Here is a 17,497-nt window from a genome sequence, read left to right on the forward strand (position 1 = left end):
GAATCAGAATCAGAATCAGAAATTCCTTTATTTATCCCTGAAGGGAAATTCTTGTACTTACAGACATTGTACATGCAGTACTCATTGTTAATGCAGGACATAAGCATTTTTTTTCTTGATATCAAACCTTTGGTGCAAATGATGGCCTTTATTTCAAACTCAGTCTTGCAGGATGAAAGTTGTGCAGCGTGGAATGTTATTAAAAGAAGATGTTGCTGTTGTTTTGCAGTTGAATAAGTTGGTAAGTAATAGTTTGCAAAGTAAATATGACTATAGACATCACTGTTTGATACATTTGAATTTGAGCGTTAATAAATCTGAAGCTCCAAAATATTGTGTAGGGTATCTGATATAGTCAGTATAAAGTATAAAGCAATGAGACATGCTGCATAAATCATGTAAAGTTTAAGTAAAAAAGAAAAGAAGAGAAGGTTTGGACTTCTTAATTCTTCATGTTCACTGAAGGGAGAAAAGTACTTGGCAATATTTAAGGGAAAATGAGGCCTATCACACGGCTGGGGTAGCATGGGAAAGAAGTGTTGATCCTCTGCAGATGAATGTTATTGGGCTGAGTTCAGCTGCTTGTAATAATCTCCTGCTGGCTTTTCTCCTTCAGCCCTTCTCCCAGTGGGTGCTAGCTAAACATCAACCAGAGGACGACGTGCGAGGTGAGAGGACCAGGCACACTTTGGTCTGTTATCTTTACATTGTCAGTGTCAGGATAATAGTTTACCTTGGTTACATGTGACTGGATTTGTTTGAAGGTTTCCTTGCACGTGGGAGGGAGAGACTGAGGGTGAAGGGAGTTTAGTACAGGGAGGAGAGGGATGTTTTAGTCTCTCTACTCTGTTCCAGATCTTTTATTTCAGCACAGGAAACACCTGCAGCATGTCAGAGGGCATCAGTCATCTGACTGCTCTTTATTTATAGGATATCCTTTATGTGTGTGTGTTTGTACAAGGGACTGTGTGAGAGCAAGCAAACAAAAATTAGCTTGATGGGAGTTTTTCTGCAGTTTGCCTTACCCTTGGATAATTAGTACGGTAAATTGTCCAGCTCTCATAGAAATATTGGGATTGGCACACCACATTATTTCAGAATCAGAATCAGAATCAGAAAAGACTTTATTGCCATGTAAGTGAAGAGGTTTCACATTACTAGGAATTTGTCTTGGTGATTGGTGCATACATAGAACGTAACAAGTAACATATAATTGAAGAATAAAATAAAAATAAAAATAAAATAGAATAGAATAAGGTAACACAAAATAAAATAAGTAAAATAAATATTTTTCTGGAGGTAGTCCAAAATTATTATTTCTTCTTATGATAGATGACATATATTACTTTGTAATCATGACATAAATTCAGGCAATGATGGTACATGTCTGGACATGTTGAAACCTCAGGTGTGGGTGTGTGTGTGTGTGTGTGTGTGTGAGAGAGAGAGAGAGAGAGAGAGAGAGAGAGAGAGAGAGAGGGGGGAGGGGTGGGGGGACAGACATACAGAGAGAGGGACATGTGTGAGGACCTGGAGATTTTGCTGAGTAATAATGACGAATCTGCTGCGTGTCAAGCACAACCTGAAGTTTACTTTTACTTTGGGGGAAGTGTGGAACTTTACCCTGGCTTACAAAATTACAGTTCAATAATTAAACATTAAAATATGACATTTTAACATGTGATCCCATTGAGTCATATTGAAACCTGCGTGTTAATAGTTAGTTTAAGTTTTTTTACGTGATTAATTACATTTTATTTCGTTTTGAATATGCGTTTTAGGTTTTGCTGTTACACACGAAGCAGGCTTCTTAACAACTTGCTTTTCTTCACAAGGCTTTTACATGATATTTTACGTGAAACTATCTACCATATGATGTGACGTTAAATTAAATATGACTGAAATTAGTTTTTCCGGAACACACAGTAATACTCTAAGCCAATCGTGTGAACGCAAAGCACAAATCAGAGCCAATAGCCTGGGGAGGTCAGTCTTTTGAGCCAATCGGGTGTCTCCGGGGCGGGACCACTAAAGGTGATTTTCTTTTATGCCTTTTAGACCAGCCAGCTCGTGGGTTTCTAATCAGGATCACATAACACACCTTGGGGGCGTCGACCTCCGTAATGTTTGTACTCAAAAGGCGCCCGAGATAGTTTGGAGAAGCTGGTTCCAGGAGTTTCAACGAAACTACCGTGTGAGTGAGGACTACCATGGAAGAAGTCAGTAGAGCTGCCAAGACCAACCCTGCAGCGACGGCGGGCCTTTTGTCTAAGATTTTTTTCTGGTAAGTCGCTAAAACGCGGCGAATGGTTAACGCGGTTAGCTACGGCTAGCGGGGGATTTAAACACGTGCCCGGTGTCCCGTTAGAGTGTTAGTTCATCTACGTGTTTAGTTTGCGCTTAACTTCACTGTTAAATGAACCTGTTGGTAAGTTTTAACTGACAGAAACCAAAAGTGTTTTTTCTCAGTCTCATTAAGAAGTGGAAGAAAAGTTGTTTCACGTGGAGGAAGGGCTTAACAGCAAGTCAGAGAAATTCCTGACATCACTCATCATTTCCTGTTGAATTGTTTGATGTGGGAAGTAAGATGTTTGTCTGGTCTCTTGGTTCTCTTGGACCTTGGTTTTCATATCATGACCTTTTGGTTCACCACAGATGTCACACTTTTTAAGAGCTTAAAGTTACAACAAATTGGCTGTCTGCTTTCAGCAATGCAACTGACAAGTGTTCATAAGTGAATTTTATGGTTTTCAACGCGGTTCTAATACGTTATGTACAACTGATAATCATCTAAATAAAATCCTGAATTTATAGGCTGTGGTCATCTCTTTGTTTCTCTGTTGAAACTTCAAATTCTCCTCCTGTTTTTTTTTCTTTTTTTTTTGTCTTCATGAAGGTGGCTCAACCCTTTGTTCAGTACTGGATACAAACGCAGACTGGAAGAAGATGACATGTACGAAGTGCTTTCAGAGGATGGGTCTGAGACACTGGGTCAGGATCTCCAAAGGTAGGTAGTCCTGCAAAGTCAACATCAAGTCAAAGCACTAACTCCAATTACATTCTCACTTGCCGTCATATGGAGCTCTTATTTTTGATATCATAACTCTCAAAAGACAGGAGCATGAATTCCAGGTACCTTAAATTTAAGTTATTAACACTTACGTTTTAACTGCTCATGATGAAAATAAATTTTATTACTTGGGAATGAAGATATCTTAATTTTTGTTTCGAAATATGTTCACACTGTTAAGTTTGAAATTTTGAAACAGCAGGTCTGTATTATGACACATGAGAAATGTCTCAAATTATCAGTCTGTTTGGACATGCAGCTGCTGTAGGTATCCAAGGATTAAGGAACTTTTATTGTCATACTAGCTCACATTTACATGCTTATGGTATGAAATTAGGACTCAGGTCCCGGGAGCAATAGGTAGGGTATAAAAAATATGAAATGAAAAGTTGAATTAAAAAAAAAAAGAAATATAAGCTAAGTAAAAATAGAATATATAGGCTAAGAGACAAATACAATATAAAAAAACCTAAACATTCTGATAAAAAGAAAGAAATAAGAATCCAGTTTAGCATGTGCAGCATAAAGTGTGTGCTAGTGTGAGATCGTCCAGGAAATTCAAGAATTTCCCTCCAGGGATTAATAAAGGAATTCTGATTCTGAAAGTAGTCCGTATTGCACTTGTTAGTCCAATTTCACTTGTAATTATAGTATTGCCCTTGTGGGTGTAAAGTGTTTTTAGTGTAGGTCTGTGTTGAAGGGGGTGGGGGGTCAGGATTGTGTGTGTGTATGCGGGGCGGGGGGGGGGGGGCACTACAGGGCATGGCTAGAGGGGTGGGTTTGGAAGAGTCTATGTGCAGGATGGGTGGAGTCCTTCATGATGCGGAGGGCCCTCCCCCTGCATCATGCTGTTTAGAGGTCTGAGGTGGTGGGGAGGCTGCCCCCCATGGTCCTCTGTGCAGCCTTTCCCACCCTCTGCAGAGCCTTTCTCTCAGCAACGGTGCAGTTGCCGTGCCACACAGTGATGCAGGTGCAGAGGACGCTCTCCACCGCGCAGTGGTAGAACTGAGCTTCCCAGCCCAGCTCGCCACAGCTTCCTGAGGAAGTAGAGACGCTGGTGGGCCTTCCTGACCAGCCGGGAAGTGTTGGTGTTCCAGGTGAGGTCCTTACTTAGGTGCACACCCAGGTACCTGTAGCTGGAGACCACTTCCACAGCTACTCCTCCGATGTGCAGGGGAGAGGTGGTGCAGGGGAGAGGTGGGGCAGGTCACTCCTCCCCATCCCTTTCTGAAGTCCACCACCATCTCTTTGGTCTTCATCACATTGATGCAGAGGTTGTTTTCTCTGCACCACTACACCGGGTGTTCCACCTCCTCTCTGTAATCCGACTCATCGTTGTTGTTGATGCGTCCCACCACTGCTGTGGATGCCTTGCCGAGCAGTCGTATGTCAGCAGAGTGAACAGGAAGGGGCTCAGCACACAGCCCTGGGGAGAACTAGTGCTGAAGGTGATGGAGAAGGAGGTGGAGTTGTGGATCCTGACAGTCTGAGGTCTGTTGGTCAGGAAGCCCAGGACCCAGTTCCCAAGTGTGTGATTCATACCAAGGGTGGAGAGTTTCTGTACCAGGGTCTGTGGGATGATGGTGTTAAAGGCAGAGGAGAAGTCCAGGAAAAGCAGGCGGACGTAAGAGTTTCTGCTCTCCAAGTGGGCGAGGGCTGTTTGGACCACTGATGAGATGGTGTCATCTGTGGAGCGGTTTTTCCTGTAGGCGTACTGGTGGGGGTCCACAGTGACGTCGATGGAGTCTTTGATATGTGCCATGACCAGCCTCTCGAAGCACTTCATGACTACCGGGGTCAGGGCTATGGGTCAGTAGTCGTTCAGGCCTGTCACTGTGGAATACTTTGGGACGGGGACAATAGTAGGTAGGGGATGGACGCCAGTGACAGTGAGGTGTTAAAGATGTCTGTCAGCACCTCAGACAGCTGGTGTGCGCAGTCCCTCAGTACATGCCCTGGGATGTTGTCTGGGCCAGCAGCTTTGCTGGGGTTGATACCTTTGAGGGTCTTCCTCACATCCGCTGTGAACACTCAGAGGGGCGTGTCACCGGGTGGTGTTCTAAGTCTGGTGCTGGGCGGGGCAGGTGTCAGAATCCTCGGAGCGAGCATAGAACCTGCTGAGTTCGTGCGGCAGGGAGGGGTCTCTGATGTCTCTGATGTTATAGTCCGTGATGCACTTTAGGCCCTTCCACATGCTCCGGGCGTCGTTGGAGGTGAGGTGAGATGCCCCTTTTGCGAGCGTATGTGGCTTTGGCCCTCCTGATGACTGCTGTTAGTTCTTTCCTCGCCACTCTCAGTGCTGATGCCTCACCTGCCCTGAACACAGCATCCCTAGCTTTCAGGAGAGCTCTCACCTCAGTGTTCAGCCAGGGTTTCTGGTTGGGAAAGCAGGTTACTGTCCTGGTGGTGGCGACATCATCAGCACACTTGGAGATGAAGCCGAGGACGGAGGAGGTGTTTTCCTCCAGGTCCACCTCTCCCTCATACGTAGCTGCCTCTCTGAAGCAGTCCTGGAGCACAGAGGCTGCATCACTGGCCCTAACCCTAACCCCCCACAGACTGTGTTCTTGTCTGTATCAGGGAATAAGATATGTTGTTCACAGTGGATAAGCCTGTGAATATTCTCATTCATCCAGGTCATGGTTATCTCGATTGAATTTCCTTGAGATTCACAGTGGATATTTTTGAACAGATGTCAATAGAACAATGTGCAATGTCACTGCAAAATTCATTGATGATGAGTTCCTCCCAAATACATTGACCATCACATTGATCTGCACATCTACAAAGCAAGGTGTCACAGTCATATGAGTCACACCTCAAATATCTGAAGATTTAAGTTTTGATGAATTAAAACAGAATTGCAGATATCTATAATTGTCAATTGGCAAATTTGACAGCCTGGTTTTGAATTAATAAGCGTATTTTCCAGAATTATTGTTACTTTAAGCAGAAGATAAATTTTTTTCCTTGAAGACATTTTTATCTAGGGAACACTGAATACTTCAGCAGAATGATAATCCTCTGTCCTTGATCTTCTAATCTGTCGGTCACATATTTGTTCTCTTTTCTGTCAGGCTCTTAGGTCTAAAAAACATGCATTTCCTTAATTTTAAACACGCGCAAACCTGTTTTTTGAATCCAATAAGCATTACATGCAGTTTACTATTAGTACTAATAACGTTGCAGAGAATCCTGCCTCACCTCTGTGCAGTGTTTTGCTGTCTGGTACACCTTTAAGCACATGATGGTGTCATGATGATATCAAAATATCTCTGTTCAAAGCGTACTGTACACCTCTGTACACCGCTGACCTGTGGGTCAACTATAAGAAAGCAAGCATGAAAAAACTTCAGGTTGCTTATAGTGATGCATTAAGAATTTTTCTTAAAAAACCTTGATGGTTGAGTGCAAGCGAAATATTTACCTCAGAGAACCATATAATTAATAGTCTGACTCATTTCAACTGTAGCTCCATCAGGTATCAATCTCTGTTCTGGAGACACTGGTACAGTTGTCTCTTTATAGTAGAAAGAAAAATTTATAGAAATTTATAGTATTTTATATTTTAATATCAACTGTGTAATTTTTTAAATGATTTATATATTTATTTTCTTAATTCTATTCCCTTTTATTGTATGTGTTGTGTGTCTGCTGTTGTGTGTTGGTCTTGCATATGGACCTTGAGTCTGAAATAAAGACATATTTAGGAGAAAGTAAAAGAATTTTTTGTGACCAAAATATACTGTTTCCACATGCTATAATGAGTTGATTTATCTTGAGACCATAGTGAGGATGTCAGTCCCCAATGGGAACTACTAGCATAGACAATCGTTGAACAGTATGTTAAAATGGTTTGCCACAATGTCTGTAATGAGCCAGTTTTACAGACCCAAACATAGACTTGAAAAATACAGCTAATGTTTTCTTTCCTGTAAAAACAAATGAAAATGAATAAAAACCAAAACAAAGCTAAAGGTAACTGGTAGGTGTTGCAGTAATGAACCTTGTCTGCTCAGGTCAACCATCTCCTAGATTATCAGTACACAGTTCTAGCTGTGTTGAATTTGACGTTACATGTGTTTTTCTAAAAGCAAAAAGACAAGACGGACAGTTTTCACACATGCAGCTGTTGATCACTGGATTGTTCTTCTAACTGTATTCTAACAAGACTTTTCAGTCGTAATGTAACAGCTCATTGTCAGTGAAGTCTCAATTGATTAGCGGTCAAATGAGTATGAAATCCTGTTATTAACATTTCCCCACCCTATTAGTCACGAGTCAGGCAAGAAGAGATCTATATATCGCAAGAGATAACATCTAGTCATAAAACCCTGAATTGGGGCACACCAGGTATTGCATCCTGTTTCCCGTCAACCTGTAAAGAAATGTTTTTGAAGCTCCAAACAAAGGACCAGAGACACATCAGAAAGTTATAAAATGGGATGAAGTCTTCATTCAGTGGGGGCACAATTCTGAACTGCTTACTGCCATGTGGTTCTGTGGGTTGCCTCCTCTCTATAGAGACATTTTGTTGCATTCTACCTCTCCGGGTTAGTTGTGTTTTTCCTTTTCTTAACTCACTACAGGCAGGAAAGAAATTGCCTTAAAAGTGCTGAAACAAGATTGTTTCTGAACTCTAATTCACTAATTTATGAGTTCATATACAGATAAGTCTTATCTTTAATTTTATTTTGTTCCTTCATTACCATGAACAAATACAGTGGCAGGTAATTTTAACTGAATCCCACATCCTGCTGCCACAAATGCTTACTAGATCACAGAATGTGGATTCATCTGTGGCTAAAAGTGGTCCCCGGCAAATGTACCGTTTCCTCTTTTGTGAGCAATATTTTGTAAAAGCTATAGTGCCCAGCTGTTGAAATTGTTTAGCCTTTTTTAAAATAAAAATATAGAGTGGATTAGTGCCTAGTACTTCAGGATGAACTGAGAGCCGCGGATGGAGAGAAGTGAGAAAGCATTGATGGATGACACATCAGTTTTTGTCTTGTCATGTGATTTGTTGAAAACAACAGTTACTTCATCCTTATCTTTTAATGGACTTCAGTCCTTCAATGCAGAAGTGAAATGTCTGACACTTGGCCTTGGAGTTTATATTGGTTATGTACATGGCACAGATGCATTTATCACCACTGTCAGAAAAATGTTCAAGATGGGTTCATTCTGGTCATGGAAAGACTTTAAAAATAATTGTCCCTTTACATGAACATACCATGAAAAACTTCCCCAGTAACAACTCATGCAATTAACTGATTGAATGAAACACAGTGTCTTCACCTGGGACTTCAGACTTCTTTCTCCTGCTGTCATGGAGACAGATGAGTTTCTTATATCTTTTCAGTGTTATAAATGGAGGGATATGATTTTTAGGTCATGAAAGCTTTGTTATTGAAAGCTGTTTCAAAATTTCATCCCATTTATAGTGGATGATCATGACTTCCTCTGCAGCTACCACAGGTAACAGGTGTTACCATTAGCAACCAAGACTGTTGATGTGACAATTATCATAGCAGGCTCCAACTTGCTGTTGACCACAGATCGCCTTGCCTTTTATTACAAGTGTTACCATTAAGTGAAATGGAAGCCCCTTTGAGATTATGCAATTATATGATCACCGCCTCACAGGCAAGTCCCTGCTCATCCGGATGCAAGACTTCTTATTACACTAACAAAAACAAATCAGATAACACGGCACCTTTTTAATGTTACAGATACTGGGATCAAGAGGTCCAGGTGGCTACCAAAGAGCTGCGGACACCAAGACTCTCAAAAGCCATCATTAAGTGCTATTGGAAACCATATGCCGTGCTGGGATTCTTCACTCTCATTGAGGTAAGTCGGGAAGTTGGGAATTGGATGAATAGGGTGTATAAAGCACTCTAAAGCAAGTTTGATAAGTCAGGTTTAATCAGGTTTTGCATACCAGGTATAGAACCTCACGTTCATCTGTTTGACTGTAATTACATAATTTTTTCAGCAGCAGCATATTGAACACAAAACAGGAGCTGTCATCTGCTGCGGTTTGTTAATTGCTGCTAATCACCCACTGACGCACTGTAATTAGTATGTGGTGAGGCTCACCCTTCTTCATCTCCCTCTTTGCATTTCAGGAGGTCATTAAAGTGATCCAGCCAGTCCTCTTGGGGAAGATGATTAATTATTTTGAGAATTACGACCCAGAAAACATGAAAGCTCTGTACAAGACTCTGGGCTATGCAGCTGGCTTGTCTTTATGCACCATCGGCCTTGCGCTGCTCCATCACCTCTACTTCTACCACGTCCAGAGAGCAGGCATGAAGATCAGAGTGGCCATGTGTCACATGATCTACAAGAAGGTCAGTAGAAGGACTACTTCACTTACAAGGATGCTGAATTTCCTTTTTGTTTGCTCTGTTCTGCCGTGTAACTCTTTACGACACAAAAACAGGAGAACCTGACACCGACTCACTGGCTCGTTTTGCATTTTATACCTTCTTTTTTTTTTTAATCACACACACCCACATACTTTATTTTCTTAATATGGTCATTGGAGATGTAAGTGTGGGTGATTGTTACTGCGTCACTAATGATGATTGCTGTCTCTAGGCTCTGTGTCTCAGCAGTTCAGCCATGGGAAAGACCACCACAGGCCAGATTGTGAACCTCCTCTCCAATGATGTCAACAAGTTTGATGCGGTACGTGAACTTTAAGACTTGTAGACAAGAAGAAGCAGACGGGCAGTGAGTTTTGGTGCAAAGCCAAAAATGGTGGCTAGTTAATATACTATCTCTGGCTACCGTGGTAACTATTTTCCAACATGTGCTGTATAATAGTGCCCCACTCTTAGTAATGCTGTGTAGCACTGTAGAGTCTAAGCATGAAATACAATTAGAGAAACATTTAGTAAAAGTAAGCAATGACTTTACAAAAGTAAGAAATAAGTCAAAGCCCCTCTCTTGATCATGTTGTATGAAATTGAGACTAAAATTTTCTCTCATTTGGAATTAAAGTGCACCTCTATTGTTATGACTTTAAAAGTGTTTCATGACAGTTCACTCTAGTTTTCCCATCTACACTCATGCTGCCATCATGGAATATTGGACAAGAATAAGCTTCCAAACTGTTTATGATGTCACAAATCATGTTCCACCGTTTAAAATCAGATTTTTAATGAGCAGTAAGAAAACAGTCTTAGTGTGTGACTAGTGTCTAGTGTCAGACTTTGAATCTCAGACATTCAACAGTAGGAGGAAGGAAAAATGTTTTTGTCTGCAGGGGGACTTTAAGTGTGTCTCACATCAGAGAAATGGAAGCAAGTCTCTCCTAGCGTGAGGTCCAGGCATGATTGTATTCTGAGCCTTTTGTGGAAAATAACCCGGTTTGTCTCATTGGAGTGCTGAGTTTCATTTTAATCAGAGCCTGCTGTGAAAACTCCACAGTTTATTGGGGTCACTTTTTGTTTCTTGGCAATGGGGCTGTTAATTAGACCATGTCAGGCTCTCATGCTGGTTTCAGATTAAAGTCTTTTGTACGTAACAGTTGAGTGACTCTGTACCGGGCAGCTATAAAAAGCACAGATTGTTTTCTTGAGAGAAGCCTCAGATATTATCACACTCAGATGTGTTTGGCATACAGTTTTGCCTTGCTTTTGTTTTTCTGCTCATGTTAGAAATTCTTGGTGGTGAATTCTCTTCAACAGGTGACTATTTTCCTGCACTTCCTGTGGGTGGGGCCCCTACAGGCAGCAGCGGTCGTGGGGCTGCTGTGGGTGGAGATCGGCCCATCATGCTTAGCAGGCATGGGCGTCCTCATGTTCTTGATGCCTGTGCAAACCATGTTTGGAAGGCTGTTTTCTAAGTTCAGGTAACATGAGCACACACAAACAAAATTTGAGTCCAAATATTTGGGTTAAGATGTGGCACTGCCCATCGTAATTGCTGCCACTATGCTCACTTTTGAGTGTATGCACAGATGCAGTTTACAGAGATCAGAGAGGCAGATTTTCCACTGAAAATTCTCAGTAATTTGTGAAACAGCGCGTCTTTAATTTTACACTGTAGTAAAAGTAGCATTTCTAGTTGATACACCTTGTATTTTCCCCATCTGAAATGACAGCTATTGCTACCAGATTACATCAGCTGTATTTAGCTAAGTAATTAACGCTGTAAGCTGGCTGAATACTTAGCAAGTCGGTTCAGTTTTTAAGCCCATCTTGTCTTTGCCTGTATGCATTAAAGTGGTGTTTTTTTCCCCCAAAAAAACTGTTCCAAAACTCCATCTGTGGCAACAACTGCTGGAGTTTTTTTTTTTATTTGTTGAGCCTTAGAATTGTAGTCTGTGTTGATGTTGAATGAACCTGGTGCTGCCTGTAAAGATAGTACCGGGTCAAGTAATAGATTTGTAAATCTGTCTCAGTTCAATCAAAACACCACCTCCAAACAAAACCAACTGCAGGGCGAATGTGCCTGGGTACACACTGTACTGTTTGTCAGATTTGATTTCAATTGAATTTACACTGCTTTAAGTGGAAGTAGTTAAAGTCCTAAATTTGAGAGCCCTTAACTGCTACAAACATGTAATTTGCTGTTAAATTTATTTGGAAATGATCTTGAAAGGGTCTTTAAAAAGCTTTTATTTGAAGTGCCTTTATGCCTGTAGTAGACACCCAGGTCCAACATTGTGTAGGAATCATTGCATACTTGCAATTACCATACAACCTTGTTTTGAAAATTGTGATGTTTTTTTTTTTGTTAATTTCTGCAGTATTTAATGCAGCATATTTTACTTCCTTTACAGGAGTAAGACAGCCTCTCTGACTGACAGCAGGATCCGCACAATGAACGAGGTGGTGTCTGGAATCAGGATCATTAAGATGTACGCCTGGGAGAAACCTTTTGCTGCTCTAGTCTCTGATGTCAGAAGGTAAAAACATGAAGGGACTGTTGTAGTCAGTCAGGATAGATTTATGAACGCAGTTAAAGAGGTACTGGTTCACAAATCAGTTGAGTTCCGTTCATCAGGTAGTGTTCTTTTTAGTTTTCAGTCATAGATTCATTGCGTTCTGTACACATTTCCATTTTAAATTTATGGTTTATAGTTATATGTTTGGATATCCACCAGTGAGAGAGGGCAAGTTACAAATTCACAACAAAACCACTGCATTCCTGCCCTGAGAGAATCAGAAAATTCAACCAACTCCCACTAAGTTTAACCTTCTTCAATTAAGAGGCACAGGACACTCAAAATCAAACCTTAAAATGTATTGCTAAGGGGTGAATAGATCAGTATGTTTGTGGTCTCGATGGCAGCCAACGTTGCATTGTCCATATGCCCATTATTCAGCACCGCAAGACAGGAACAGAAGGGCAGATACTGGATTGGTGCAGTCAATTCAGGTTGTGCACCCGCGAAATGTGCCGTTTTCTGTATCGGATGGAAATAAAATGGAAACCACACCCAAGCGCCTTTGTGCTGGTCAGGATGTGGAGCACACCCGCTGCTCTCAGCTGGGCCTTAACTTTCCAAAGATTAAACCAAATTCTGGATTTGTTGGCAAGATTCAATCATTCGCCCTTTCATTAATATGAGCAAATTTCAAGGCACATGTTAGTCACTATTCCTATAAGTATGATGCTCCCTGATTGATCTTGATCTCTCTGTGTTGTCTTAGCAAAGAGATCTCCAAGATCATGAAGAGTTCCTACCTGCGGGGCCTCAACATGGCCTCCTTCTTCTGCGCCAGCAAGGTCATCGTGTTTGTCACCTTCACCCTCTACGTCCTTCTGGGAAATACCATCTCAGCCAGCCGTGTGTTCGTGACTGTGTCACTGTACAGTGCAGTGCGACTCACTGTCACGCTGTTCTTCCCCAGTGCCATCGAGACGCTATTTGAGTGCCGTGTCAGCGTCCACAGGATTCAGGTATGCTGCTTATTTAATATTTGGATTTCAATTGTGGTTTAGCAGTGGATTAAAATACCCACTTTTTTTAGTCATTTATAACGGTGTACTTTGCAGTGCTAACAGTCAAACAAGGGAGCTGCTCTTTAAAATTGAAGGAGGAGGAACTTGCAATGGACATGGCACAGCTTCAGTGCATATTTAAGGTCCTTGTAAGCAGTTACTCCTCTGCGTAGCTCACAGAAAGGCATGCTTCTGCAGAACAGAGCTCTTTGATTTGGAATCCAGTGCAGAAACATCATTGTACTTAAACGTTTACACCATTTGTGTGGTGGTTTTCTGCACTGCTGGATTAATCTATGGTGCACCCTTTTCTCGCATCAACTTCACACTTGCAATTGTAAAGTTTAAAAAATATTGTACAAACATTGTTTTCTCATTTCATGGAGTTTTGGATGACTGCCAGGTGAAATACTAGTTTTTAGTTTACCTTTAAGTCCTTAAAGTCTACAATATTTAGCTCCAGTTCTTTTACCAGCATTACAGTTGGACTGCTAATCTCCGAACTCGGACATAGTGTCAGCTTGAAGGTCCAGCTCTGTAACATTATCATCTCCCTCCTTTTGTTTCTTTTTTGTTATAAAGATATGGTTAACCTGAGGTGTGGTTTTAAAACTGCTGTGTCATTTGTCATTTAACATTAGCCAGTGATTGACTCAACCAGAGCAGCAAATGACCCATCTGAAGATGTTATTCACTTCATATAATAGTTGGAAGTAATTTTACGATGGATTTGTGGAAAACCCTTGTGACTTGGCAGTAACACTTTTTTTTTTCTTTTTCCCCCCCGTTGATGGTGTAGGAGTTTTTGTTGCTGGATGAGATCACTAAAAACAGTCCTGCGCTGTCTCAGTGCGAGAAGAAGGACGCCTCAGTGGAGATAAAGGACCTGACCTGCTACTGGGACAAGGTCAGATACATTCTGCTCACTGGTACACCGTATCAGGAAGACACCAAGCCAGTTCATTAGATTAAGCCAGTCTGGGAATGTCGAACTTTCACAGACTGTTATGAGAAACTTCATATAGTGGATAGACTTTCATAAAAATAAATTAGTCACCTGAGTATTAGATGACATAATACTAAAACATAAAATACATGTTTCTAATTAAAAATGTTATCTATAATTGTCTTGGACTTGAATATAATCATCACATTTACAAAAAACATGTACAGTGGTATTATTGCGCAGAAAAATAAACCACAAAGAATGGAAAAAAAGCTTTTAAAAACTTGTTTTATTTTAAGTCTTGGACATGGACAAAGTTGCATAATTTCCGGGTTTATTATGTTACAGTGTTTGAATATATTTTGTACCTCTTGCAGAGTTTGGACGCTCCATCTCTGCAGAACATCTCACTCACTCTGAACTCAAATCAGCTGTTGACTGTGATTGGACCAGTGGGAGCTGGAAAGGTCAGTTAACTGCTCATGCCATCATTTCAGACTCGTAATGCAGCTGCAAGAACTAAGAGGATATTTTCCCCTCATCACCCAGCTCATGTTTTAACTTTCTTTGTGCCGTGCAGTCATCCCTGCTGAGCTCCATCCTGGGAGAGCTGCCTGACGACAAGGGGACGCTGAAGGTCAAAGGTCAGCTCACCTATGCAGCCCAGCAGCCCTGGGTGTTCCCTGGGACCATCCGCAGTAATATCCTGTTTGGGAAAGAGCTGAACCCCCAGAAGTACCAGAGTGTCATCAGAGCCTGCGCTTTAAAGAGGGTGAGATATCCTTTTTATTCTCTTTTTTTTATCATATTACTTTAGATTACGCAAAGTACACGCTCCACTTTAGATAAAGGATTGGCTCTTTTACATGTAGCTAAAAGTTCATAAGATGACTTCATGCCTTGTCAGACAAGATACATGGCATGAGGGAGGCTTTAATAAATATTGATAAAGCAAAAAACATATATGTTGTAGATTTCCCATTGCCAAAGAACAAAGCACGTTCTCATATCTTAATTTCCCTAAACCTAACAGTGACTATTCTTGGTAACTGGTCTCGCAAAGCTGGTTACTGATAAATTAATCACTCTGTTAATTTAAGCCTTATCAATCTTTAGATAATAAATCCACAAATCCAGAGCAGCATGTTTTCTTTAAAATGAATGAAGTAATGCTATGAAAGTCAGAAATACTGTAAATGCCCCCCCCCACAGTTGATTAGTCAGGATCTCCTGTATGTTTTGACCCATCTGGTGTATTTGAATATTTTCTGACAAATTTAATGTGATCCCCTGTTGTCCTGTGAGGAAAAATAAAACCCCCAAACCTTAGATTTTCATTAATATGAAGGATTATTATTACAGTGCATGTAGACGGGTACTTTATACTTTATTTTGATACAGCCAATCAAATCTTACATAGAGCAGTAATGCCAACATTGTACATCCTGCACCTCAGCTTGTTGAAGAATAGAACAAACACAGCATTACTGGAGTGCACTGCTTACATGAGTTTTGCAGCCTGAAGAACCAGTTTGCTGCTCAAAAGTAGCTTGTAAACGTATGTGCAACGTCATTTACATGCCAGTGAGGTGCATAAAGAAAGTTTGATTACTTTACTTCTCCAGTTGCAAGTGATGGGAGTGCAAAAATACATTCCTGTTTATCTGAAATTGTCAGAGCCAAAGTCAAAAGCTTGGAATAAACTCTGCACAGAACAAAGAGCATCCTCCATTACTTCCACTGGAAGTGTCTTACAAAGAGCTCTTTTAATTGCAAGTGTGAAGTGGAGAGCGACTTCATACTGCTTCAAGAGCTACTTCAACTGACAGCAGAGGTTGAACTATGATTGCACTAATCTGTTACTGATGGTGTGTTCAGTAAATGAGTTACTCGTGCTTCCTGTGACTTTGTCCCCTTATAATTCACAGAATAAACCCTAAATATAAAGATAGAACCCTTGTACAACATAAGATGTCCTGCTATCAGCTTTGATTGGACCGAATAAACAATATTGTCTGACAGCCTTACTTAATGTGTGACAGATCTGTATTCCATAAACCAGATCCATCCTTGCAGTAACATAATGTTAAGCAAGAATGTTTTGACTTACTGCGTGTTGAGTCTTTTATTGTCAGCTTTTTTTTTCTTGTCCATGTATACACATAACAGGTTTTCTAATTGCATTTTTACACGTGTGCATGTGCACAGCAGATTTTGATACACCACTGTCTCGTCTATATATTCTATATATGGACATGAACAGGCCTGCAAATAGAGCTGACTTTCATTATTACAATGTCAGAAAATTATGGAAAATGTCTGTTACAATTTTAAAGGACACAATATTAAATTTTCAAGTGTTTCCTTTCATTTTTCCAACAGTTCTATTTATTCTATTTCACTTTCAGTGATTTAAAACAGTTCAAGCAGAAAGTACACACGTTCAAGAGGTTTGTATCATCAAGTGTTTGGTATTTTACTGACAAAGGCTCCAAAAAGATTTGATTATTACAGTAGTTGTAGATGATTTTGGTTCGGGACTTAAACCTGACTTGTGGTTATGATTTGACTCCGACAGCGTTCTGCAGAAGCAGCACGGGAGCCTTGTGATTGCAACAGTAGTGGTATTGAATTCAAACACATGTCCTTCCTGTTCCCTTATTCTCGTACAATTTCACTCAGACGTAACATGAACCTCTTTATTCGTGCTCGACAATTTACAGATGGCCGCCTAGACATATCAGTGCTAAACATCTGATTCAACAGTGGCTCCCTGTTGACATTACTCTTATCTTTGCTGGACAGCTCTATGGGCTGAGCTTGCTGATTAAAGGCACTTAAAGAAAGATGTGAAGCAACTGCAGAAAGAGAAATATTCTCACTTCCCACCTCTACTTCATAAAAACAAGTGTTTTGGGAGCAGTAGCGTAATCATTCTTTTTTCTGTACACGTTGGCCTCTTACTTTCTCAGTGCAAAGCACTGTCAGTGTGTATCCTGTGTCCTCTGTTTTGGTGTTTGTGTCTTTCACATCTATGAGATCATGCTGTTGGTTTATGCAGGACCTGGAGCTGCTTCCAGATGGAGACCTGACGCTGATCGGGGACAGAGGGGCCACACTCAGTGGGGGACAGAAGGCTCGTGTCAACTTGGCGAGGTCAGAACACAATCCAAATTGTTATACTGTATACTTAATCCAGCCTTGAGCTGCAGTGTCTTTTTGGTTACTTAACAAAAATTAGATCCATTATGATCTAATCCATTATGAATCCCTGGTCTGAGATTAGCACGACACTGAAGCAGCATGCGAGAAAACAAACAAACAATTAAAGAAAACTGCAATGTGGTTTAGTAGCCACATCCTTTTTAACAAAGTTGTGTGTGTGTTTTTTTTTTTTTTTTTTTTTTTTTTTCAGGGCTGTGTATCAGGACGCAGATATCTACCTCCTGGATGATCCTTTAAGTGCTGTGGATGCTGAGGTCGGGAGACACCTCTTTGAACAGTGAGTGACTCATGCA

General features: G+C 40.9%; 1 protein-coding gene across 3 annotated transcripts in view; it reads left to right on the top strand.

Moving 5' to 3' along the window:
• Positions 1–17,497, top strand: part of LOC124055326 (ATP-binding cassette sub-family C member 4-like) — a 42,377-nt gene that overhangs the window by 1,947 nt on the left and 22,933 nt on the right. For all 3 annotated transcript variants that reach the window (XM_046382042.1, XM_046382044.1, XM_046382041.1), the window contains exons 2-16: positions 164–241; positions 617–668; positions 2,059–2,284; positions 2,897–3,007; positions 8,803–8,923; positions 9,202–9,426; positions 9,677–9,766; positions 10,771–10,934; positions 11,868–11,993; positions 12,742–12,991; positions 13,833–13,940; positions 14,357–14,446; positions 14,560–14,751; positions 17,041–17,135; positions 17,395–17,481. In XM_046382042.1, coding sequence (XP_046237998.1) covers positions 2,211–2,284; positions 2,897–3,007; positions 8,803–8,923; positions 9,202–9,426; positions 9,677–9,766; positions 10,771–10,934; positions 11,868–11,993; positions 12,742–12,991; positions 13,833–13,940; positions 14,357–14,446; positions 14,560–14,751; positions 17,041–17,135; positions 17,395–17,481 — 1,733 coding nt within the window. In that variant the 5' untranslated portion in view covers positions 164–241; positions 617–668; positions 2,059–2,210. The remainder of the gene's footprint in view (positions 1–163; positions 242–616; positions 669–2,058; positions 2,285–2,896; positions 3,008–8,802; positions 8,924–9,201; positions 9,427–9,676; positions 9,767–10,770; positions 10,935–11,867; positions 11,994–12,741; positions 12,992–13,832; positions 13,941–14,356; positions 14,447–14,559; positions 14,752–17,040; positions 17,136–17,394; positions 17,482–17,497) is intronic.

This window comes from Scatophagus argus, chromosome 24 (genome assembly GCF_020382885.2).
Source record: "Scatophagus argus isolate fScaArg1 chromosome 24, fScaArg1.pri, whole genome shotgun sequence".
Lineage (NCBI taxonomy): Eukaryota > Metazoa > Chordata > Actinopteri > Scatophagidae > Scatophagus > Scatophagus argus.